Source organism: Anarhichas minor, unplaced genomic scaffold, assembly GCF_050575085.1.
Source record: "Anarhichas minor isolate MPS153535 unplaced genomic scaffold, ASM5057508v1 ptg000030l, whole genome shotgun sequence".
In the NCBI taxonomy this organism is placed as follows: domain Eukaryota; kingdom Metazoa; phylum Chordata; class Actinopteri; order Perciformes; family Anarhichadidae; genus Anarhichas; species Anarhichas minor.
In genome coordinates, this window is record NW_027466476.1 from 5,792,928 (window position 1) to 5,817,869 (window position 24,942).

The following is a 24,942-nucleotide window of genomic DNA, read 5'->3' on the forward strand; positions in this document are numbered from 1 at the left end:
AACACTCTGGTTTCATCTAATCTTCCAGCCCAGACCTAGCCGAGCTTGAAACCCGCTTTCTCCATGATAGGAATGGACAAATAAAGGTCTCTCCCAGCACTCCCATGAAAGGGGTCTGTGTGCTCTGTGGATTAGGGCCCTGTCTTTTCTCTGTCTCTCTTTCTCCATTAGACTGAAAAGGATGAAAAAATAAAGACTCTCCTGTTCTTGCAGTATTGTATGGCTTTGAGAGTTCTATCATTCAGTTCTGATGTATTTTTTTAGGTAGTGTTCAGAATACCATTATAGAAGTAGTAGGAATATAAAAGAGAATACATCTGAGGTGTTAGTATTCTCAACGTTTTACAATTCTTCTCTTCACTTCAATAGAAAACAGACACGTTAAGTGACAACAACAGTCACCATAATCTGATTTGAATTGTATATTAGAGTGCTGTCCTTATTCTTATTTTTTATCTATTTAATGTTTTAATTGCCTGATATGTTACCTTTGAGTCACCTCAAAACACACTCACAGGCAGGCGATAATAGAGAGAGAGAGAGAGAGAGAGAGAGAGAGAGAGAGAGAGAGAGAGAGAGAGCGACAGGGCGCGCGCGCGAGAGAGAGAGAGACAGGGCGCGCGAGAGACTGCTGCGTTTTCTATACAGGCACTTTCATGGGCAGCTCATCTCTTCTAAATAAAGGTCCTTCAAGTCCGGCGCATGTTTTGTATCCTCTCCTCTCAAAGCTTCTGACAACTGCCCAAATCACCGATGTGTCACTGAAATGGTATTTTCTGAAGTTTTATTGAAGCTTATTTTTTACTGATCTGTCACAACTCTACCCAGCGATAACGCCTATCACGTAAAAACAAGGTGTACGCGGTGTTTGTAGGTGTTTGTTGTTGGTAGTTGCTAGTTGCTAGCTTGTTGCTAACCTTCTTGGAAACAACATGAGACTGGCAACTTAAGCTAACGTTAATGAATTATATTCATACCTTTTCTGCTTTCAGCCAAGCATTTACGTTCATGCTCTTGCTTCAGAATAGTAACGTTAGCTAATGAACATGCAGCCAACAAGAGCTAGCAAACAAGTCCAATAAAAGACCACGTTAATGTGTAAAATGCTTGAGTTAGAACTTAACCTAAGGGCTGCACTTATAAGTTCAGCTAAAAAGTAAGTGCTGCTTGTGGATCAAATCAAATGTGATGGCTCTCACCATTATTAAAGTCAGTGAGGTACATATATGTGCGGAGGGTTAGTTACTCTTTAGTGTGACCGGTATAAGCTCATGAGATGTCTTGGATGTAGCTGTAACCATCATTTATTTTGGAAGAAAGTGAGTGTGGGAAAAGTCAGAGTAGATACAAAACAATTATGGATTTGTTAACATTAGATGAAGTATTACAATTAAGCATATTAAGACATTTTAGCTATTTTCTCTTGAACTTCTGCACTCACTGTTAATGAAGAAGGCTGGCACACATATCCTACGATCTGTCTGCCATGTGTATTTAGTTATAAATATTTTCTACTATGATTAATATTAATTAATATTATCTATCGTATTCAAAAAGCCAATTTAAAGGTGGATGTATCCACTCTATCGTTTTGGTTGTAAAATTGATCATAGAGCTCTTATATCCAGCTTCCAGTGTCTCCCATGATAATGCACAAATGCTTCCTTAGAGTTGTAATTGTAATATTTTCTGTACAGGAGTTTTTTTTAAATTTGGTATGAGAGTTCTGGCTAAACTCCAGAAAGTAAACAGAGACTTTTTACTATGTACAAATAGTTAGCACTCTGTCAGACATTTCACCATCCATGACTTAGTCTTGATGCAGTCACTCATCACACCCCTGAAGATGACTAACAGTTGTAACACTGGGGGGGGGGATGTGCTGCTCGACAAAGTGTAACATCTCGTTGTTTTCCGTGTGCTTTGTCTCCTGTTGCCTGAAGTCTTATTGAGATTATGGCACAATAAACTTTTACTTGTGTTCATATTTTAGCTGTATGGACAAAATCCCTGTTGGTCCGAAGCCCATCACAGCTGTATAATGTTTGGAGATGTATGATGATGATGATGATGACGACACTTGAGCTGTCGACTCTCTTGTGTCTCTTTATCCTATGGAGGAAATGGGTGATAATGCAAACAGATAAGGCTCCTGGTACCTGTTGACCACAGTCAGGACCTCCTAAAACTGGACCCTCTGACACAGTGCTCCATCAGTGCCTGCCTCAATGACAACCACAAGGCATTGAGCTCTTATCTGCAATGGCCCCTGCTTAGCATTCACGCCATTCACGCGAACAATGCCACCTCTTCCCGCTCAGTGGATCTGTGACTGACAGTGGGTGTTGGTGCACTTGTGTCTGACTTCAACCTCAATGTGACGCTGGTCTGTTTATCCAGTCCAGATAACCCCACCAAGACACAATAAAGGGCGTGTGTCTTCCTCGCCACTTCCCATGTTGTTTGTCTAACTGGACTTTTATAATGGACCTCGCTCTCTATTTGGCACGTTGGTTTCCTCCTCAGAAGGATCTGTATTAGTTGGGGGAGGGTCAGGGCAGAAAGGCTGACTGATGATCATAGAGCCAGCTCACTGACCAGCTAGCGAAGTGGAAGTGGCCCCTTGGCGAGAAGGTGAAAAGCAGGGAAACCGCAGATAAGACCGTTGCCTGTGATATAGAATGACTAATAGCTGAGGTATGATGTAGCACCAATGGCCGGATTTGAGGTCTTTCAAAAGATTTTACAGAAAATAAATACTATTGGTGTGAAAGGTTATAAAGTTGGCTTTTCATTGGAAGGTCTATCTCGAATGCAGCTTTTGAGTTATGTGTAATCTACTTCAGTTTTCATCATGCAGCTCAGATCTCATATTTGATGAGGCTGATATCAGCAGGGGATCTCGGGATCCCATGCCTCCATAATGGCCCCTGTGAAGCTGGGGGCATTATAAAGCTTCTATAATAAACCCCTGTGATCAGTATAGCCCTCCCTCCCTGCTCTTATTTATGAATGGCAGAATTTGACAAGAGTGCAGCTTAGGTGGGTAGCTGCCGATCACATGATACCAGCACTAAAGAGCCAAGCGAGGAATGTGGACAGGACTCCCCCCTCACCTCTAGTCAAAAAAACAAACTTTGATGCCCCATATCATAACGAATACCCTCTCTGTCCCTTCCCTCCCCAAGCCCTCATATGTCCAGCAATGTCGAGGAGGGGAACGGGTGCTGCAGTCGGGACGGACGGATGGACAGGGGGGGGGGGGGGGGGGCATAGATAGTGGCTGCGTTTGATCTGAAGGTCGCCAGCCCCTTGCTAGTGTTGAGAGATCCTTGGCATACGAAGCTGGATCTTATTTAATAACATGAAGGGGAAGCGGACCTTTCTCTCATAATTAGGCCTAATTACCCAGTAGGTGTGGACAGACGGCCCAAGAAGAGACAAACTGCCTTTATCCATGGACTTAGAGTCAGATTACCCCGGAGCTGTCTTATCTGTTACAGGGCCAGCAGGAGCCTCAATCCTCCTCTCCTGCCTCTTCCCACTGGCTCCCATATCCAGCTCAGGTATATTAATCAGTCAGGCTGATTTATTACGCCCTGTCCAAGACACACAGGTTTAATTAGGCCTAGCTAGTTGCTGAGATTTTTCCTGTGGACATGTTTAATAAGACAGTTCATTGACCTATTGGGTATTTGTTATCTATTGCTCAATCACTATATGAAAGCTCCTTGGGTTCATTGAAGCATTTTGGAGACCTAAATAGAACAAGTTACTCGTCCTTGAGGATCTCTGACCAGAGGATCGCATCGGCTCCAGCTACTTACTGCCGCTTCTCCAGCAAGTATCCTTGCATTCACTAGCGGCGCCATTTAAGCTTGACAAGTGACCGGCTTGACTGTTTGCTCAACTGCCTCTCTGTTAGCGAGGAACAATTTAAGGGTCCTCGCAGATAGATTCGAGTGACATCCTGGCACCTTCTTGTTTGTTTACGGTATCTGTCTCCCCCTTCCTGAGCTGCCTGCATGTTTGTATTTGGGTTTTGTGGGTGACTCACTTGCAGCCACCACAACAGACCCATTGTTGTGGGCAACTCAGATTCACTGGAAATGCTGACGCCTGGAAAACAGAAGGAACAATCCAACCGAGGAAGTAGTGGCAGGGGAAAGTGGCCATTTTACTCCTCTTTTAGATACTAGTTTGGTTATATAGTCCCCCAAGTAACATAGCCCCCAACTGTTGTCTGTGATTGACAGTGAGCTGTGATTGCTATTGGAAAGTCCTCCAGCCACTGGTCTTGGGACAATGAAACCAGACAGTTTCAGGCTGCTGGGTCTGTGACTCACAGCTTCATGCAGGCCTGCTGCAAGAGGACAAGGGACGCTTAATCCACCTGTTACCGGAGTGAGCCTCACCTTGTCACACTCTCACAGTCACAGGACTCTGGCTCAGGAATGCAGTGTTACCCATCCATTCACAGCTTAACTGAGAAACCCTCACAAAAACACTGGTGACGTTTTCTGCCATTTTTTTCATACCACACAATAACAAGTTTGGACAGTTGTCGGCTGAAGGGTTTCCTGCTGGTTTAATTCAGAGATATGAGTGATACCTAATGGTCAATATCTTGTACAAACAGCCATGTGCTTTGAAATACTCCAAATATATAATCCAAATGTCTGTTTCTTGATCATTTTACATATTTGGATGGACGTTAGTGCGATCTTTTCCATAGTTAGCATGGAACAAAACGCTCCAATGCAAGCAAGCAGTGTGTCTCTCTATAATGGTAAACTGATGAGCTGATGGTAAGACTGTGTTCTTGTGAGTCCATCAGACTGCAGCGTTATGGCCTTAATTAGGCAGGCTGGTCCGGGGTCTCTGTCTCTCCGCTTCACAGATTCACATGGACAATTTAACCACTAACCTCCTGAAATGAGTTGCTCCTGAATGCCTCAGGCTCCAGTTTCAGCATCTACTGATTGCAGGGAGCAAGGGTTATGATAAGTAAAAGTGGAGGGGGTGACTGTGTGTGTGTGTGTGGGTGTGCGCATGTGTGTGCATGTCTGGTGGCGGTGAGGTTGTGCTCACTAACTCAGAAGGCCTAAAACATGAAGTTACCCATATTGTGCTGTAATACTTTTTGGGGAATCTGCTTGTCTGTTCAATACGAAGCTTTAGTCAGCAGACAGTTAGCTTAGCATAAACACTGAAAACAGGGCTGTTTCTTGGCGTGGAGCAGAGACTTCCTGGAGTCTGCTAGTTGTTTTTTTGTACAGATTAATTAATATATATATATATTTTGTTAATTGGTGAGATTTACTGGTAGGTTGATTTTTTGACCGAGCCAGGTTAGCTGTTTCCCTGTGTTTCCAGGCTTTATGCTATTTTAATTTATGCTAAGCTAATCGTCTCCTGGCTCCAGCTTCCTATTAAAGATTATCAATCTCCTCATCTTACTCAAGAAGGCAAATTACAGTATTTGATTAAATGTATTCCTGAAAGGTAAAGCCAGCTTTAGCGTATTATTGTGCATGTCTTTACTTCTGAAACTTTTAGCAGTGCGAGTTGGCAAACATGCAATTGCAAGTAACCAGGTAGAGAAATTATTTGTGTGGCGAGGGAGCAATTTACTGTGAAGTCTCAGGCGTAGAAGCCAGTAAAACCTGCAAGACTGTTCATGTTAATTGGTAGGTTAATTGGTAGGTTAATTGTTCATTTGTATTTAAGTGGGTGCTCGTTTTCAAAAGTCATTGTCGAGCCATTGTTTCCCGTAACACTGAGAAAGTGGGGCGCGTCATCTTGTAATAAACATTGTCTAATTAAAATAAACTGACTATGCTGCCTGGCATAGACAGGTTAAAGACACCTGTCATTCTCAACATGATAAGCAGAATTTAGAGTCACCCACATGTGAATGTACTGCAATTTAATGTCGACGCATCATTTCCTTGCAGCATACCTGCGGTCGGTTGGGTTTCCTCAGCAGCCCAGCCTACAAACGACATAAAAGCCTGAGCTGTTGCTTCTGCCTCTGGGACAACGGCCGTTGATCACAAGAGGAGTGAAAAGCATGAATCTCCGTCTGTTTACTGTAATTAAGCTGTCAGGGGTTGTGATTTATGACGTATTGAGTAAGAGAGGTGTTAGCAGGTAGACTAGAAGGAGGAAGACGGAGAGAGAGAGAGAGCCACAGGGTTTGTATGTAATGGAGCTACTCTCTGACGATCTTTGCTCAGTAATTGTGCAAAAACAAAATGAGATTACTACTTTTCTGATGCATGTAGATTTTAGGCCTATTTTTAACTTTCATGGTAACCGGATTTCAAAGTAACATTTGGTAATTTCTGCTGAAAAGGCACAGAACCGTTGAACAGTGTCGTTGGAGACAAACTGTCGGGAACTCAAAGTGCATTTTTCACAGAAAACTCATCTCTCAGCTCAATTTTCTTGTTGTCTGTTTCGGTGGGTGTCCTGACACAGGTTCGCGGCCTCCTTGCAGCCATACATTGATTGCATGACCCAGGGATGTTTCGTCCTGCTCCGTCCCCCATCTACACACTGAGGGGGGCTGGCGGGCCCCTCAACACCCTCCATTTTAGCTGCCACGGAGGGGACACTCCCCTCCTGTTTTCTGGGTGAGTCATTTATCTCAACATTATATATTCTGGCTCTTCACCTTCCTCAAACAGTGAAGTATAGAAGTAGATACCAAGCCAGCTAATCACGATTCACTTAAAATATTAAAACAGGCACAGATTTTGGAGGTTCAAGAGCAGCTATTAAAGCACCACGCACCAACATTTTAAATATCATAAAAAGAGCAAATATTGCCGATTTTGGTATTTTCTGTTGAGTTGTAGGTGAGAGCAGATCAATGATGAGTCATATTTTGTGTCATACAAACAACCTACTACACTGCATTCTGTTTGGCTTTCCAGGTCAGGGAAGGGTGCCATCCATATGTGGAACCTGAACACCAGGAGAGCTGAGAAGATTGTAGAAGGTCATTCCGGTAGCTCGGTGATCTGGGTCAGCACACTGCAGGAGACAGATACCCTCATCAGGTGAGGACAGTTCAGATGTCTTACTCATCCTTCCCTTACTGTTTCTGTCAGAGCATTTGGACATTTAAGATATTATTTATTCTTTAGATGATGTTGACTTCAGATTTGATGGTTTTCTTTTGAACTAAGCTTTGAAACACATTTGTTGAGATGAAATATGTTTTGAAACATGCAAAGAACTGCAGCTTTTGTCTGTTTTCGTTCTTTCCATTGGTGGAGCAGTCAGGGACGGGACATGCAGGTCTGTCTGTGGGATCTGAGCGAAGGTCGTAGTGAGGTGATGGACTCTGTGTGGACCGGCAGTGTTGGGTTCTGCCAGTGCTCCGTGCTGGAGACGAGCCCTGGGACGCGCCTGCTGGCCTTCGCTGGACAACAGACAGAAGAGGTCAGACATCAGGAATAGTAATCGTAATAATAATAGTAATAACTCTAAATTGTCTTTAGGTTTGGATGCTAGTGTGAATGTGTCTGTGTGTTTTATCCCGTTTACAAATTTATAACCAATCCATTTTATACCCTCCTTCTCTCCCAGTGCATGCTGGGATGTGCTCTAGCCCCCTGCAACCTTGAAAAGAATAAGATGCAGCGAATGTCACTTATCAAGAGTTTGCCAAAGCTACGGGATTTTAGTATTTCCTGTGGAATTTTACTCTGCAATGTATAGATCAATGGCTTATGATAATATATAATATAAATACAATACATAGTCATGCTTATTTGTTACATTTTTATCATGTGCACTGTTTCAGTTTTTGATGTTTCAGTTTTTGACTAAGGACAGATGGTCTGAAATGGATACATTCTATATAATACTATTTATAAATGACTTTTTATGGTTTTAAGGTTTGTTTATCTCTAAATATTTAAGGAGGGATTTCCAATTTAGTTGGGGGAAAATAACCAGAGACCCCTCCAGATCAAAGTTTCCAATGGCACATGTTGTCCTATATTCAGCGGAAACATCCTTGAATTTAGGTGTGAGGTGGGATGATTAATTGGTTACAGACTGATGAGAATCAAAAATGCCAACCTGTGTGAACCTGAGCAGACTTGCTCTTGCCAGTTTGCTGAGTTGACTTTCAGTGTTCACACATATTTGTGGCTTATAGTATTGTTTAGTAGGTTAGTGGAAAAAAGGTTCCAAAGCAATAGTTTGTCACATCAAACTGCTGTCATCTTTTCCTATTACCACACTGTGATCATTTGCAAGTGTTCTAATCTATAAATATGAAATGGCTTTCATTCAATCAGGTGGCCGACGTAATACTTTTAGCCGATCATTCAATGAAGGTGTCGAGAGTCAACGTGACGTGAGCATGCAGTTTGCAGCCAGGACTTGCAGAAGGCAATCTAAACAGCACCATTCACAAACCGGCATTTATGTCATGAGTCAGCAGACACGTAGCAAGAATAGGAACTTAATACCAGCCACCAGCTTAATGTCAGTTAATTTTGGCTGTGGCGAGTAACAAGCCATTCAGTGAATCTGTTTGTCTAAAACACCTCTCCAAAGTGGCTGTTTTTAATCTTTAACTGGTGGATTAAAAAGGGAATTCCCAAGCATGAAATGATTGTGCACTGGAATGAAATCTCAGTGGTATGTTGCTTAGTTAATGCTCAACACCCAGAAGCCTGAAGGGTTTTGTGTGGATTGAGGCAGGATGGGGAGAGGTCAGCCAGCGATTCAGCCATTTTTTATTGCCTCTAGATTCATGTTACTTGCTCTGCTGTGGAGGAGCCATACTTGAAAGGGACAGAGCAGTCACCTGATCCAGCCAAATGTGCCTCTGCTAACCCCAGTCCAGCAGGCCAGGCATCAGGGCGCCTGTGACTCCCAGCACCTCAATAATGCTATTGTCCCAACAGACACAGACAGACAGAAACACACACACCCATACAAGTTAGACTAAAACAGGCCGCAGCCTATTTTGCCATTTGGTCTCCCCACCCCATTCCACAGACATAACTGACCACGACAGATGCTTATCATGTAACCGCAAATAAAACACCCACATAAATGAATTCCCTCAAGAAACAATACATATGCACTTGCCACAAAACATGCACAATGGTGTGATTTAGTGCCATGTGCAAAATGCAGATAGGTCAATAAGAACGTCCTATTTCAGGTGGTTTTACTGTTTACTGCTCACAGCGAGATTCCTGGCGGCAGAAACATTAATTAGTAGTGTGGGTGTTTTATTTATGGGCACTGGGATGCCACACAAGAACAGTGAACACCTGAGGCACAGAGAAGTCCTTAAAGGCCCTCTTTGTCAGGCACGCAAAGGTAAACACGCAGGACAGATGTGGCCTAGCGCTAAAATACAGATGGCTCCCTTAAAGGGCTGTTTAATCTGAGGCCTAATGAGGATGAATATGCGGATCATCAGCGCGGAGGAAGTCGCAGGAATGAGTTTTGGTAGTGATGTGTGGTACACACATACAAAGGCACACACTTTATCATTGGCTTCATTAGGCTGTGTATTTTATCAGAATCAGTGCCAATGTGTGCAGGAAAACACCATTCATGTCACGGGGTCGGGCTTTAGCAGGATTTATTATAGACAGTGCGGCGGCCGCTCTGCTCTGATGGATGGTACTGTACTGCTGGTTGGAGGCACTCTGATCTGCGGAAGTCCTGAAGCACAATGACAGATGCAGATTGCTGCTTTGTTATTTGAATTCAGAAGACAAACAAATCATGACTTGGCAGACAGCTTGTAGATATATATATATATATATATACACATACAACGGCAATTTGTGTGTGTAACTGTAACAGGGTCTCAATAATAGAAACATTAGAACTAAAATAATGAAAACAGATAAATGAAAACAAAAACACATTTAGATGTATTGGATAAACTCCAATAACTGATCACAGTTTGTTTTAGCCTTAAAACGAAACCACCTGAGAGTATTAGCATGATACAAGTTACCCAAATTAAAGCTGTGCCAAACAGAATAGCATGTTATTGGACGACAGAGGTCTGGTAAGCTCACTTTTTCCTAACACCACACCGCTAATTTTCTTTTGGTTTTTCAAACTTGTAGTCTTCTGCACTAACCTCAAGTGTTGCCTCAAGTGACGTCATTTGAAGCAATTTATCAGACTTCACACAGCTCTCTCTGGAGTCACAAAAAGCTTTAAAGGTTCTCTGTACAACATTCAGAACGAACATTAAATGTAGCCACTTCCCCTCCAGGTTAACACTGTTAGCTCTGTTAGCTCTGTTAGCTCTGTTGCCGCTGTTTGCACTGTTAGCGATTGTAGCACCGTTAGCTGGCTCAGCTCAGCTGTCACCATGTTAAGAGCCATATGGAGGCAATAAATATGCTTTGAATTTTTTCTTTGATGTGTAAAATTGATGGGGCTCTTCTCTAATGTTAACATGCTACACTAAGATAACAACATTGGTAAACATTATACCTGCTAATCATCAGCATGTTAGCATTGTCATTGTTAGCATTGTCATTGTTAGCATGCATTTAGCTCAAAGCACTGCTGTGTCTAAGTACTATACAACCTTACAGAGCTAGCATGAATGTAGAATGGGGATGTGAACAGGTCAGCTATCTCTAGTGCATCTTAAGTTGTAATCATCTTGTGTTTCCTTCAGATCAAGATCATTGAACTACCCAGCAAGACCCCAGTCTGCACCCTGGTACCACACGCTAAGCTGGGGATGGTCATGTGTATCAAATTGTGGCAGGTAAGCACAAAGTCAAATGTATTTTCATCAAAAGTTCTTGCAGTGTTTTTAACTTAACGCCAAAAAAGTAGCACTGTCCCGCTACTACTACATCTCAAGTTCAACTAGTTCAGCTTGGTAGCCATTATCTTACATTTAAAACAAGGAGGAAAGGAAAGGCACCTTTTCTCTACATACCTGCTTTTTTTTCTGGTTGGCCATCAGCCCATGACGAGACACAATAACAAGTCAAAAAAAGTCAACAAAAAGGCACATGAGAGACGTGGCCCATAATTTACAGCCCAACAACTGTCCTGGGCCGTTTTTCCAAGCGTTTCTCAGCTGGCACTGAGTCCCAACACTGTAATTAGAGCGTTTGGAAGGGCTGTGGGGTTCACAGCCATATATCAGCCTGCAGCTGCACATCCAATCTGATCTGAGCAAAAAAAAAAAAGTTGCTTTCTGTTTTGTAAATGCTGTCGAAAAAGTTTCATTTTCCAGCCATTAAGGAGACCCTGTAATTATTTTCATGGCTAATTATTAACTCTTTGGGTTTGGGGCTTTGGGGGACGGGGTGGGTTTTTAGATTTATGCAAGATGTTTTGAGTACATTTTATGGGCTGTACAGTTTACAGGCAACAGAAATCAAAACACGGCTTATCATTTTGAAGCCAGGGTGAGTCGAGTTGCTGGCCCGTGCACATTCAGTATTCCTGTAATACAAATCAGATATAATGTATTTTAGTATGTTATCTACAAAAGCTATAAAGCTGACATTGTGTTTGGGAAATTATTATAGAGACAAGTAGACAAGTTAGAGTCTCACAATGCATGCTGACATTGTGTTTTTCTTTTCCCCTTTGATTCCACTGTTACACCCACCTTTCATCATCTGATTTATGAACGAATGCTGGTTCAGCGTTGAGTGCCAGGAAACGTAATGATCAATTATATCATTATACATTATATAATATCATTGTAATACAGCGCAGGCAGCTGTCTGACTTCAAAGCCGAAGGGCTTAGGTGATTCTAAATCATCCCAGTCTGATTCCTTTCAAGCCTGAGGCATGTTCATCAGTTACACTGACTGAGCGACTCAAGGGGTCCAAGCAGTGGGAAGTGACTGAAAACCCAGTCTGTGTGTGCGTTTGTGAGTGCGTGTAAAACTGCTTTCTCACACACACACACACACACACACACACACACACACACACAGAGTCTTGAAACTCTACCCACACATTTTGTCTGCCAGTCATAAGAAAAATGCTCACTTGTCTTTCACATCAAATGCTCATACGCTACCCGCTGTTTCCTGAACCTCACACAGCGGGAGGCAACAGCTGAAACCGTCATCCTCTCTCTCCACCCCGTCTCTCTCCATCACACACACACCAGGATGAAGCCACTGGCAATTATCTCCTCTCTCTATCTTTCCTCTCACCATCTCTCCCTCTTTTCTTCCCACCGTTGAGGTGAGAAGTGATTATCTTCCATTATTTCCAAGACGAACTCACCAACAGATTTATTGTCGGCCTATAAGCCCTCTCTCTCTGCTGGAGTTTATGGAAAAAGATTAAATGCAGTGTTAAACTGCGTTTTCTCCTCAGATCACCTTCCCTTTTGCAAAATCCCACCCAGCCCTTAGTTCATGTGCTGTCTAAAAGGTGACAGAGCTTACTATCTATTTTCTCTGAATCTGATTGGCTGGGAAGTGCTGCTGAAGCACTTACGTGGAGGTAGAAAGTACCTCCACATGTGGGACTGCCGTGTGCGGGGCTCTGGCCAGGGGGACAGTATTGATGTATGATGTGCAAGGCTTTTAATGTGAACAGAGGCTGGCGGGGAAAAGGAAATGTTCCTATACAGATATCCATCACTCTCAGCTCATCACCTTGCTGCCTAGTTGCTATGACATCATGGTAGACCGGGTCTGAAACCAGAGGAAACGATTGGTTCCTTATGTTGAAGCAGTGCCGGCCTCAGGCCTGTGGCGGCCACATCAACAGGCTGTTGTCCTCTGGGTTGTTGGAAATTACATACAAGTGTTTGTGGAATATACAATACATTCAGGATATCGCCTACATACTTCTCTCTAATTGCATTTAGATTTTATTTATTTATGTTTTTTTGTTATTGTATTAGTTTATTTGGCAGGAACAGCGCTCATTGATTTACAGGGAAAAAACTGTAAATCAGCCGGAATTAGTCTAAAAGCCTAATAATCACCTGTTTTTCCTGGCCAGATGTTAAACATCCATCCTAGAAATGGAATATGAAATTAAATGACACATCCTTTAAAATTGAATAGATACAATATGATAAATATTCACATAATAGCACAACACATATCCACTAATATATAATGCAACACATGGCAGTTAGAAAGCTAGCCTTGAGACGAGGATTTGAGCAGGATGTATTCGTGGATGCCTGTTAATGTTTTTCTTATTTGTTCCAATAATACATAACTATCTCTGTATGAAAATTAATCCAGTATTAGAGTACTTACATAAAAAACAAAAAAAGTTGACGTGCAAAACATTTGTGACAGGAGGATCAAACCAAAACACAAATTTACATTTACGGCTGCTTTTTTTGTCAATTTTCATTCGTCATGTAATCTAAAATATAGTAACACCTTGTGAGCATCGGTGTGTAAGAAGATATTGTCGTTAACAAGGCAATTTGTTATTATTTGTTTTGTTTTTGCTGCTTTGACTGTCAAAGCACTTTGTGAACTCTGTTTTTAAAGGTGCTATATAAATAAAGTTATTATTATTATTATTAAGTCGACCCCTTTTTTAGAAGCTGCAGCTTCCTTTCCTTTGTCTGCAGCCATCGTCATCGTCTATACTAGAGAAAGTTCCCATTGAAAACAGTGATCTAATCTGCTCACAAGCCTCATACTATTTTGCCCTTGTGAAATATTTCAAAATGATCACTTTTTAAGAATAAGTTTCTCAAAATTAGGATTTAATTTCAGTTTAATAACTGGTACAAAGTCTATTTCTCTTGTCCAATAATGCTGTGACAAATGCTTTCTCTCTTTACTTTAGATGTCAGGTCATGCACAACCTAATAATCATGTTGCAGTAAAATCTAGTTCATCTCAAAGGCTTCAAATGATGACGAGTGTGGAGGCAAATTGGGCATTTTGTGAGTCTATTGATTGACTCAGAATGAAAGTGGGATTGAAATTTGTGTAAATTAAGAAAAAGAGCTATAATTATTAGTCATTTAACCAATTACTTGTTGACGAAAAGTCAACTGGTAACTGTTTTGATAATCCATTAATTCTTGAAGTCATTTTCCAAAGATAGAATGCTGAATGTCACCTTGTTCCATCTTCTCAATTGAAAGGATATTTTTGTTTTATGTGACTGTACATCTTTAAGTTTTGGACTGTTCGTCAGACAAAACAAGCAACTTAAAGGTGAGACTTTAATTGCGATGGTCATTTTTCACTTTTATCTTTTTATAGACCAAAAACAGTAATTATTAATTTGTCTTGAGCTGGAACCTCAAGATTTAGATCTAATAGTTCAGCAATCATAGTTCTTTGTTGTTCTTATTTGTTAGAGCTTGTGTCAGTGCCTCCATAGGTTGCATGGGTATTCTGTGTTGCCTCAGCAGCAAAGGGATGTTAAACCTCTCCACCAAATGAGATTGTTGTAGAAGAAGACAGAAGGAAGGAAATTAACAACAACTTGATGTTCAAAAGCTCCTGTTATCGTGACTCTTCTTGAGGACATGTTGATGATCTAAATGGACCAAAGGGGTCGGAAACAACTGCTTGAGTGATCATCAGACTAGACAAACATTAATACATTAATACAATATATCATTTTCATGAATATGGAAAATGACTATTAACAAGTTGGAGCCCAACTAGTTGCCGTTCTAGAAACGACCCAGCGTCATTTCTCTTCTGCCTCTTCAGCCGGCTTCCATCCATCTGTCTTTCTAGCTGTTCTATGGTGATGAATCTCCTCCCAGAGCCCCAGCCCCACTCCAGCAGAGAGCCCTCTTGTAGAAAGGCCTTTGGAGGATATAATGAATTAGGTGTCTACCCAGGGTTCCCCGACCTCCGACCCATGACATCATCAATCAAGGCGGTCCTACGCTTAAGTGAAACGGTGGGCCCCAAGCCTGGAACGCTTAGCCCGGGCCCTGCCGGCAAGCAGCGGCCACTGATTTTCACTTGTTTTTATTTGTTTTCATAATCCCTTCGTGTTCGTCCTCGCTGATGTGTTTGGAAGGAATACACGACTCTGTCTATAATTTGTTTAAAGCTGGAAGAAGAGAAATATAGAGCGTTAAGTGAGAAGAGGACTTGAAGATGGATGAAAAAATGGCAGACATGACCCCCCTCGCACATATGGAAAACATTTCTTTCCCTCCTCACTTCTGCAGGGCACAGTGCTTTTGCTGGGGGCCCTGATGGTATTTTAAAGCAAAGGCACGAGTCAGGACAAAGTATATATCTGCGCTGTGCATTCATAAGTCTTCTGAAATGTATTCCGTCGCTCTACAGGCCACGGTCTTAAGCTGGGAAAAGTTGAATTGTTGTTTGGATAACACTCCAGCCATACATGGATGCTTGGTACTTCCACTACCGTCTCCATATACTGTATGTGCACAGGAGAATTTTGGGAATTCGATAAAACGGGACAGAGGTTTGAGCTCACCAGCTGTCCCTCCCGCCGTCTATTTATCCATTCCTCCTTCTCTTCTCTCTCCTTCGGTCCTTCCTTTCTTCCCTGCAGCAATGCAAAGATATATGAAGCCCCCAGTTTGTATGAGTTAACCTTTATGTTCTCCTTCACAGAGGTGATTTACAATCTGATTTACAATACTCTTTACTCTTCTCTTTATGTATACATACAACTGTCTGTATACATTTTGTGTTCGGGGAAGGTTGCTCTCTTTATATTTAACAGAGGTAATCGGGTTTAGGTTTTACGTTTGTGCACCTGGTTTTATTTCATGTGATTTGAAAGATTTACTCTGATGATTTCACCAGTTGTAAACATTGCGGCTGGATCTGAAATGTCCTGGGGTGAAATGGGGATGAAGCAAGACTGTTGTGTGTTTGTTGTTTTAGTATGTGAGCAAGCATAATGTGTTTCGGGTTGAAACTAGTTAGTTATTTAGTTGATGAATCAATCAGTCGATCAGCAGAAAATGAATTCATATGAACAGATCGTTGTTGTAGTATCAAGCTAAACATTCTCTGGTTCAGCTTCTTCAGTGCTTCTTTGTGTTCTTTGATTGTAAATATATGTTTTTTGGGACGCAAGAAGCAATCTGCGAAATTTTGATAATTGAAAAAAACGATTTCTTTAATAATCAATAATTAAAATAGTCGTTAGTTGCAGCTCTAATGCTGTACCTTAGTAAGTATTTCATTTTCTTCATTTTTACATATTAAAATAAACAATCAAAAATAATCTCTGTTCAAATTTGATGTATATAAATCATTATAATGGTATGTATAAAGAAAGTATAAAGTATAAAGAAAGTATAAAGTATACTAAGTCCAAAATACAGATGAAAAGTATAGGTACAGATAAAATATACCAAAAAAAAACAATGCACATTATATGTATCAGCCATATTTTATTATCGTGATTTTATAATAAATGTCAAATTAAAACACCACACTAATGGCTAATACATTTGGCTTTTAAATGATTTAAATAAGTCAAGTTTTGAGAAGGTTTTGCAGTCTGTTACTGCTGTATATGTATCAGTGCTGGCAGAGAGTCCTTCAGCTCACAAATATAGATGAGGAGCAAAGTGAGGAGTGGTGTAATGGAGTGTTGGAAAGAGAGAGCAGCAGCCTGACGAATGGAGCCCACAGCATCTTTCCGAGTGTCAACAGGAGCTTCCAAAATGATAACCTCTGCTCCGCTCAGCTTCCAGCACCACACAGCGGTTTCTGTGGGTTTCTTTACTCCAGAGATCTCATCTGACATCTTACCTCACATTACTCTTAGTGTTCTCACATCCCATCTCACCGTCTCTCCTCTTTCTTTATCATCCTCCCTCACTTCCAGCCAGACTCGGGTCAGGGACCACTCCTGGTGGCTGGATACGAGGACGGTTCCCTGTTGCTGTGGGACGTAACCCAGAGGTCCATGCTGAGCCAAGCCAAAGCCCATCCTGAGCCCATCATGTGCCTGACCTTTGACATCAAGTGTCTGAGGGGCGTATCTGGCTCCTCTGAGGACAAACTCTCCTCCTGGATGCTGGACAGACAGAACAACCTGCAGGTCAGCAGAGGACAGGCTAAGAGAGAACAGTAGTGTTTTCTAGGCTAATGTTTCCCAAACGTATGTCTGATGAACCCCCACAGCCCTGTCATATGAACTACTCTACCTCTTCATCCACACCACCCCTCAGGAGTTTAGACTGGTATTAAACACTATAAACTATGACAGTTGTCAATACACAGAAAGGTTGGATGAGCATTCCTATGGAGGCCCATTATTATTATTATTATAGATAACTATTTTAATCAACTATTTTAACCATCCATCAATGAGTTTTAGCTCATAATTAAAACTGTTTATCCATAACTTTTAGGTAACTATTTCAACCATTTATAAAATCCATTTACCTAACCAGTTTATCCATCACATTAAGCTAACTGTTGCTAACTACTTTTCTTGCTTACTTACTTTTTTAAATTGTATCAGAATACTTTCTTTCAAATTAGTTGTAGTTAGTTAAAAAAAGAAAGAAAAAGATTTTAAATGTTGACAATGTTTGGGTATGCCTTGACAACTGCAGAATTACCTTCTGGGGTTCAAGTGTCAGTGTCCTGGTTGGGTAATCATTAAAGTGTCCATTCGGCCTCCTGAAGTGTCCCTGGTTCAGGTCCTGAACTGCTACCTGCTAACTAATTGTTGCACAAGAGCATCTGCTAAATACCATGAAATATAATAGAAAGGTAATGATGGAGATGGGACGAGAGAAGAGTTGCCTTTCTCTAGGCTCTCTTGGAAAACATCAGGGGCCAAAGAGGAAGAGGCTCAGTAGGGCTCCGGGGGCCATAAATCAGCTGCTGGTTACACAGCGTTGGCAGGGCCAGGGGCCAAGGGCCGGGCTAGGGCCGTCACTCCAAACTCAAACCACCCACAAACATACACACTGACACAATCACACATCAGGCGTGGATATAAATAGTTCTGGATGACAAACGTAACGCAAAAGAAATTCTCACACACACATTCGGTAAACTGTACAGTAGAGCCCATGCCAGAGCATCTTCTGCCACACCAAAAGAGACACATCAGCTTTGTACCCTAATTCATTTTTACATAACAGCCAGCGCTTCAGAGACTTGAACGCCTCATTTGAAGCTGTGTTTTCTCTTGATTTCATGAGCAAATGGGAATGCTCACATTTTGCAGCCAGCCCCCATGAATCAGAGCAGAGGGGGAACCTGAGGCACACATCGTACACTCCTGCACAGTGAAGGGGTATTATTCTTTCCAAGGCTTTTTACAAATGAATGCTTGAATTAGAAATATTTGCATAGCCCCATTTTGTTTTTTTCACCGTAAATATGCGTCTCGAAAAACACTACAAAGGATTTGATTCAATATACCAAAACAGGAGGAGAGTAGTTAGTTGGTTTATTTTGCCGAAGCAACAAAATATTGATTCAGCATGTAATCCAGGATGAGGATAACAGGAAAAAAGCACAAGAAGAGGGAAAAGATCCAACAGGGGCTTTTAAATTATCCTGAAGTGCAGCTCAGTGTGACGTCCAGACAGCTATCCTCAGTTCTTCCCACAAAAGTATTTTTGTGTGGCAGCAGTATGGAGACGGCAGGACCTGCCGGGTGGCGGACCCGGGCCCTGGGTCCTGACGGACGACCCGTGAGAGGTAATAAAAATATCAAAACCTCGGAGGCCCCTTAACCAAACAAAAAACACATCTGCAGTAAAGGGAACAGTAGTTCACAGTGGGAGGCTGCAATAAAGGCTGAGGAGGCTATAAGTGCCACAGCATCCCACTTCCCACAAATTACCTCTGCGATACCGTTGAATGTAGTGGAACTGGCTGGCAAGGAAGATAGATGCTTTTCTTGTCAAAAGGAGGAGCAGCTGAATGTGACACAACACAGTGCCGTTATGATTTAGTGAAGCTGAGGGGCTGTGAAGTGAGGTTATCAAGCCCAGATAAAGACAGACCGCCTTAGGAATGGAGGTTAATGTATTACACATGGCTCCCAGAGGCCTTTATCTCCCGTTTGACCTGGCCAGCCTTGTATCGGTTCATCGTAATAAGGCATCATCTTCAGCCTTTTTTTTCTCTTTTTCCTTCTAGCGCACATTTTTGGGAACGTGTCAGGCTGAGATTATGAGGGCGTGGGTGTTAGGGTTTACAAGCTGTTAAGCCAGGTGGACATATATTTCGGCGGTCACTCAAATGTATTGACAAGTGCAGTGGCGTGTTCCTCCAGGAGAAAGAGAACGACAGAGGTTGCGGACTGGAGGAAGAGAAAGCAGGTCTAGACAAAAGGAAGGTTAGAGGTGTAAATCAAGCATGGTGACAGCAAGCTGTTTCTGAGACTGATGACAGTTCTCTACAGGTGGGACTCCTGCCCCTCGTCTTCACCACAACGTAAAATATCCCCCCAGCAGTCAGCCAATCCTGATATGACCTCACTTTCAGGTCCAACCTCAGTCTGCTGTAGAACTGATGTATGTATCCGCTACTGTCGTGAAGATTCTCTTCAGCAAACCCCCCCCCCCCCCCCCCCCCCCCTGCTCCTCTTCTCTTTTTTCTGAATGGGACTGCTAGCCTGTTTGACACATCCATCTCCTGTGAGCCAACGCCAAGCTCTGACAGGCAAGGTGACAAAAGGCTGTAATCTCCCCGCTGCGGAGTGTGATTCAGGGACAGGGTGTGTCAGAAAATACCTGCGAAAAGCCTCCCAGCCGCTAGGCTCGAGTGAGTGAGCGTTGATGGGACGTTTCAGTCGATGAGCGTGAACGCCAAGATTCGTGCCGAGACGGAGGAGGAAAGACGGGGAGAGAAAAGTGGAGCAAGGCTTGAGTGAGATCTGCCAAGTGAACGCTCCTTTTGAACGTCTCCTCTGTCGGTGAGATGCTACAAAAAGAGAATGCCGAAGTGTGAGTTTGTGTTGGATCTGTCGTAGGCCACAAAGAGTCGAGTGGGCCCAGCTGCTGAGCAGAGCTGGTAGCCTCCTGACAGCTGAGGAAGCTGGCGTTAAGACAGCAAGCCTGCTGTGTGTGTGTGTGTTGGTGAGCTTGCATGCTGTAACACAGGCCAGGAAGGAGTGTTCAAACAAAATGATGAAGCCCAAAGATGGATTGTGTCTATGATGAGATAGTAAGTCAAGAAGGAAGGGGAAGAAAAATGGGGTGTCAAATAAAATAAGCCTGGAGTCCCTGCTTAGAGCCGATGGATTTCATTACAGATGATTATTGATGATGATTACAGACCTGGTTATTGGCAGCGCTTAAGTCAGCAGCATTTTTCTTGGTATTCATTCAGCAATGGTGTGGCCCGATAGCAAGAACAACAATACCGCTGCTGGAGAACATGGAACTGAAATGACAGCACAATTTAGACTTTCTTTTAAAGAACAAAGACAAGTTATCCCAACATTAAAGTATGACATATTCATGGTCTGCAAGTAGTTGTCATTTCCATTATCCATTAATCTCAATTCGTCGATGAGTCATTTAGTCTATAAAATCATCGTGTGTTACTCGAGCCTAAGGGGATGTTTGCTTGTTTTGTCCCACCAATAGCACAAAATAGGAAAAACACTTCTTTGTTTCCTTGCCAAGTGTTACGTATGTTAGTTTGTTGTTGTCTCTGCCGCGCTCACGTCTCATTTCCCCCTTAAAGGGATCAGTATAGTATAATACATTTAAAAAAAAATCTAATAAATTGATGAATATGAACAGTGAGCTTAGCTTAACACAAAGACTGGAAACAGGGAACAGGTAGCCTGGCTGTGTCCAAAATGTATATTACTCAAATTCTTAATCAGTTTTTAAAATACTTTTCTGTCAATCAACCAATTGACTGTTTCATTGTTCCGACTCTAGTGTCATTCTATATCTAACAAAACATGTTTCTTGTGCTGCAGTGTTAATCAGAACATTGTGTGATCAAAACTAATATTACTCTCAGGCAGCAGCTGAAATAGATTAAAATGTTTTATTAATGTGTTGATAATGTTTTGTAATTGATTGCTAAAAAGAAATGCATATTGCAATTTTTCAAATGTATTTTTTGTCCAACTAACAATCCAACATATATTCTATTTATAATCATTTATAACCATACAAAGCAGCAGAACCAGCACATTTGTAACTTTTATCAAATAAATAACTTAAAAAAAAAAAATAAATATCAAATAAATAACTTGAAACGAATAAATAAATTCCAAAAATTGTTGGTAAATATCTTTCCGTTGATCAACTAATTAATCATATGAAATATGTGTAAGTGCGGATCACTTGCAGCTTAAGAACCAACATAGCTGCCATTCATTTTAAATTTTAGCTCATTTTCATTTTGACTTTCTCAGACTGCAGAAAGTAAAAACAATTAGCCAGCCAGCCCCGCTGAATGACCATAACTACATCATTAGCCATTTACGGCTTACAATTGACCCTTTAATGAAACAAATGCCTTTTCCTGACACAAACTATGGGAAGCAAAACAAACAAAAACAGACACTTAAACCCATCATTATCAGGCCTCTAATGCAGACCAGATGGAGAGAGGTAGGGGCATACCAACTTCTTGAGGTAATAACAAAGCTCCAAACAATCTTTTACCCTCCGGGTTTCTTTGTATCGGTGTATCTGGCTTGTTTGGTCTAACCAGGCACACTCACTTTCGCACTAGTGGTACCAGCGATGATGGTTTGCTAAACAAAAAACAAAAAAAATCCCATCGCTGCCTGTTCTGAACTTTCTCGCTCTGTTTTGATCAATGACATTCCTCCCTGCTCTCTCTCTCTCTCCCTTGCATTCCACTTTATCCATTTGGGCTGTGAGTACCTGGCTTATATCTTCCACATGCAGCTTGTGGATGGTTCCTGCCCGGAACAGGAGCATGCAGATAAATTCTCCACCAGCCAAGGCCATTAGTCTCCCTAGACACAGCTTATGAAGTCAATTATACGCTGTCCAGTTTGATTTCAGCTCCTATATCCAGATGTTTGTGTCCCATCTACAGGTCCAGCAGAGATCCCCAGTCTGCAGGAAGAGCACGTTCGCTCCCCAGGAATGCCTACCTCAGCAGGCCCTTTAGATAGTGATCTTTGCCGTCATTCATTATAATATGTCAGAATGTTGCCCCTTTAGAGAGATTGATACAGTCCTAAGACACTGTGAATCACAGGGAGAGGGAGCTGTGGCTAATCTTTAGCAGGCAGACATTACAACGGTGTATTTATCGGGTCTCTGCTCCCGCTGACCAGACCTTTCAGTGTGAATGTAATTCATCAGAGGCGCTTAAAGCAACACGGCATCTGCAAACAAGCATTTCAGCGAGAGGGTCTCTCTCTCTCTCTCTCTCTCTCTCTTTCTTGCAAACTGTGACAAAGGTAACTCAAGCCCTGCTTCCAGAATAGGCCCCCCCTAACTCCAAACCAAATAGCGGGACGCAGAGAGATCTACTCGCGGCCCTCGTGCCGTAATGTTTTATGGCCGATGATTGAGTCCCAGGAGTCTCCAGCCAGGTTCAACAAGACATCCAGCCTCACACTTGGACCTCAGTCATCAGATCAGCTGATAGACTCTCCCTGTCGGTGTTTGTGTTGGCCTCGGTTTCCTAGACGGCAGTGATTAATCGACTTACTGACCTAATTATTATTTTTGTGTCCTTATTTGCATGAACAATATGTTCATTTGGTTTTCGGTTTCACTAACAATTATCACAAATAAACTGCTACTCGGCATCATCGGTGTTGGCAAAGTGTTTGTAATGCGTGTTTCATACATGGTTCTAACCTGCAAAGACCTGCTAAGATCCTTTTCCTCTTTGTGCTTTTATAGCTCCAGGACTATGTGACTCTGGTCAACCCTGGGGTTTCCCAGCTGTGTGTCAGGGGGGACGGTAAACTTCTGGCTTCAGCGGGCTGGGACCATCGGGTGCGGATATTCGGGTGGAAGAAGCTGCGGCCACTGGCGGTGCTTCAATACCACACTGACATGGTGCTAAGCGTGGCCTTCTCTGACCACCAGGACCCCAGACAAAGACTGCTGGCTGCTGGATCCAAGGACCATCGGATCAGCCTGTGGTCAATATACAACGAGGGAGCGGACACTGGCTGAGCACATGAGCTCTGGAAGGACATGTGGACTTTTAATCAATACTTTCTACTGATGGTGATGTGACCCCAAATGGTGTTAGTAGCCAATAATTCAGTAATAGTCCAGTTCAATGGTTTGATAACTGGACAAATGGACTGTTAATATATTTAGCTACTCGCCTCTCGATATTGCCAAGACGTGTGGAAGCAATGCCTATAAATAACAGTGGCTAATGTATTGTTCTGTCATGAATCATGTCCTTACATGGGGCTGGCTTTCACCTTCTGATCACCTCTCTCACCTGAGCTCTTAAGAGCAAGAAAGAAACAGTTAAACAAACTTCACTTATGAACTCTATCAACTCTGTAGGGACACCTCCACTGCCCCGGCAGAGTTGATTACATTTCTCTGGTGAATAATACAGTAATGATGAAAAAGAAACTAACTCGTAATTATAGAGGGTGGTTACTGACATGTCCACCATTTGTCCACATCGATATGATTTAAAACTTATCACGCACAACGAGCACAGTCAGTTTATTAAGCAGCTGATGTGACTTTATCAGGTTAAACTCTGCATCCTGCTACAGGATTCATGAAAATAGACACTGGTCAAACACACGGTGTTTAATAACTGATTTTATTTCGTCCTCGTATGAACTAAAATGACATTAGTCATTTCATGAGTAGCTTATGTTTACAGGCTCATCGTACTATTCTTTCCTCGATAAATCCAACTGCCATTTATCAAACAATGTGTACAGTTAACATCATAAATATTGAGGTCAATATGTGTAACATAAGAACTGCACAACTTTGTGAACTCCTGGTTTGGTCGATTTTTTTTTTTTTACACAGCGTGCGTCTTGAATAGGATTTCCTTTAATTGTGAAACCAGTTAAAATATTCGACAAATTTCAAATCGTTGAATAGTCATTTGTTGACTTTTTCAGTTTGCTGCAGCCCTTTGTGACGCTCTGTGCTCTACGCTATGTTATTGTGTTGACTTATCTGATAGGAGATTTGCTCCGGTGGACCTGAGTTTGAGGCATACAACGCACCTGAGCAGCTATGTAATCTTGTGTTGTTATTCTAGCAGGTCTTAGCTTAACACACAGGCCTCTCCAGCCTGACCTGAGCTGTTTGTCAAACAAGGTTAATCACAGCAGGGGCATGAAGAACAGAGGTCTGTTGGTTTAGTGGTGGTGCTGATCAGCAGATGCTCTCCTTCATCAGCATGAGCTGGTTTTCTTTTCCTCAATTTCCTCTTTGTTAATCATAAAGATCAGGAACTGAAGAAATCATCAGTGTAGACATCAAGCTGAGGAATTTCAAATAAGTAAAAAAAGACGTGTTTCAACGTCCTCTGGAAGAGGAATCTGCAGAATTTCCATTTTAGAACAAGACAATTGTTAACATTTACTTTACATCTAATACTGATGTCTCTGTAAGACACAGACGTTTGTCATGAACACGGCCAAGGTTCTTGTCGTGAAAGTCCCAGAGAAAATCGGGAGGTGTTGTTTTTCTGTGCACTGCCTCTAATAATACCTCTGTGAGTCAATGAGCAGCATGGGAGCTCCTGTGTTGCAACACTGTACCGAGAGGCCGGGGGCTTCAAACGCTCCACGTTCTGCCTCATGAAGGCTTTGTCTCCTGGGATGACCCCAAGTTGGGAAGCTCATCATGCTGTACAGGAAAGGCCTGAGAAATCAAAGAGCCAGACGAGCATAATCACAATAACCACAAATCATTAGTGAACAGAGGAGAGAGAAGGTCATTTGTTAGGGTTAGGGTTAAACTCGTGAAACTTGTTTAAAACCGTTGTTATATATTTTTTAAATAAATAGCTGTGGCTTG

At 42.1% G+C, this 24,942-nt stretch overlaps 1 protein-coding gene across 1 annotated transcript; it reads left to right on the forward strand.

The window, feature by feature from the left end:
- Nucleotides 1-679: 679 nt before the first annotated feature.
- On the forward strand, nucleotides 680-24,942 carry gnb1l (guanine nucleotide binding protein (G protein), beta polypeptide 1-like). Its single transcript, XM_076104578.1, has 7 exons — nucleotides 680-769; nucleotides 6,484-6,638; nucleotides 6,942-7,067; nucleotides 7,290-7,452; nucleotides 10,691-10,783; nucleotides 16,824-17,039; nucleotides 22,825-24,942. The coding sequence occupies exons 2-7, from the start codon at nucleotides 6,529-6,531 to the stop codon at nucleotides 23,101-23,103; spliced, it is 987 nt and encodes a 328-aa protein (XP_075960693.1). The 5' UTR covers nucleotides 680-769; nucleotides 6,484-6,528; the 3' UTR covers nucleotides 23,104-24,942.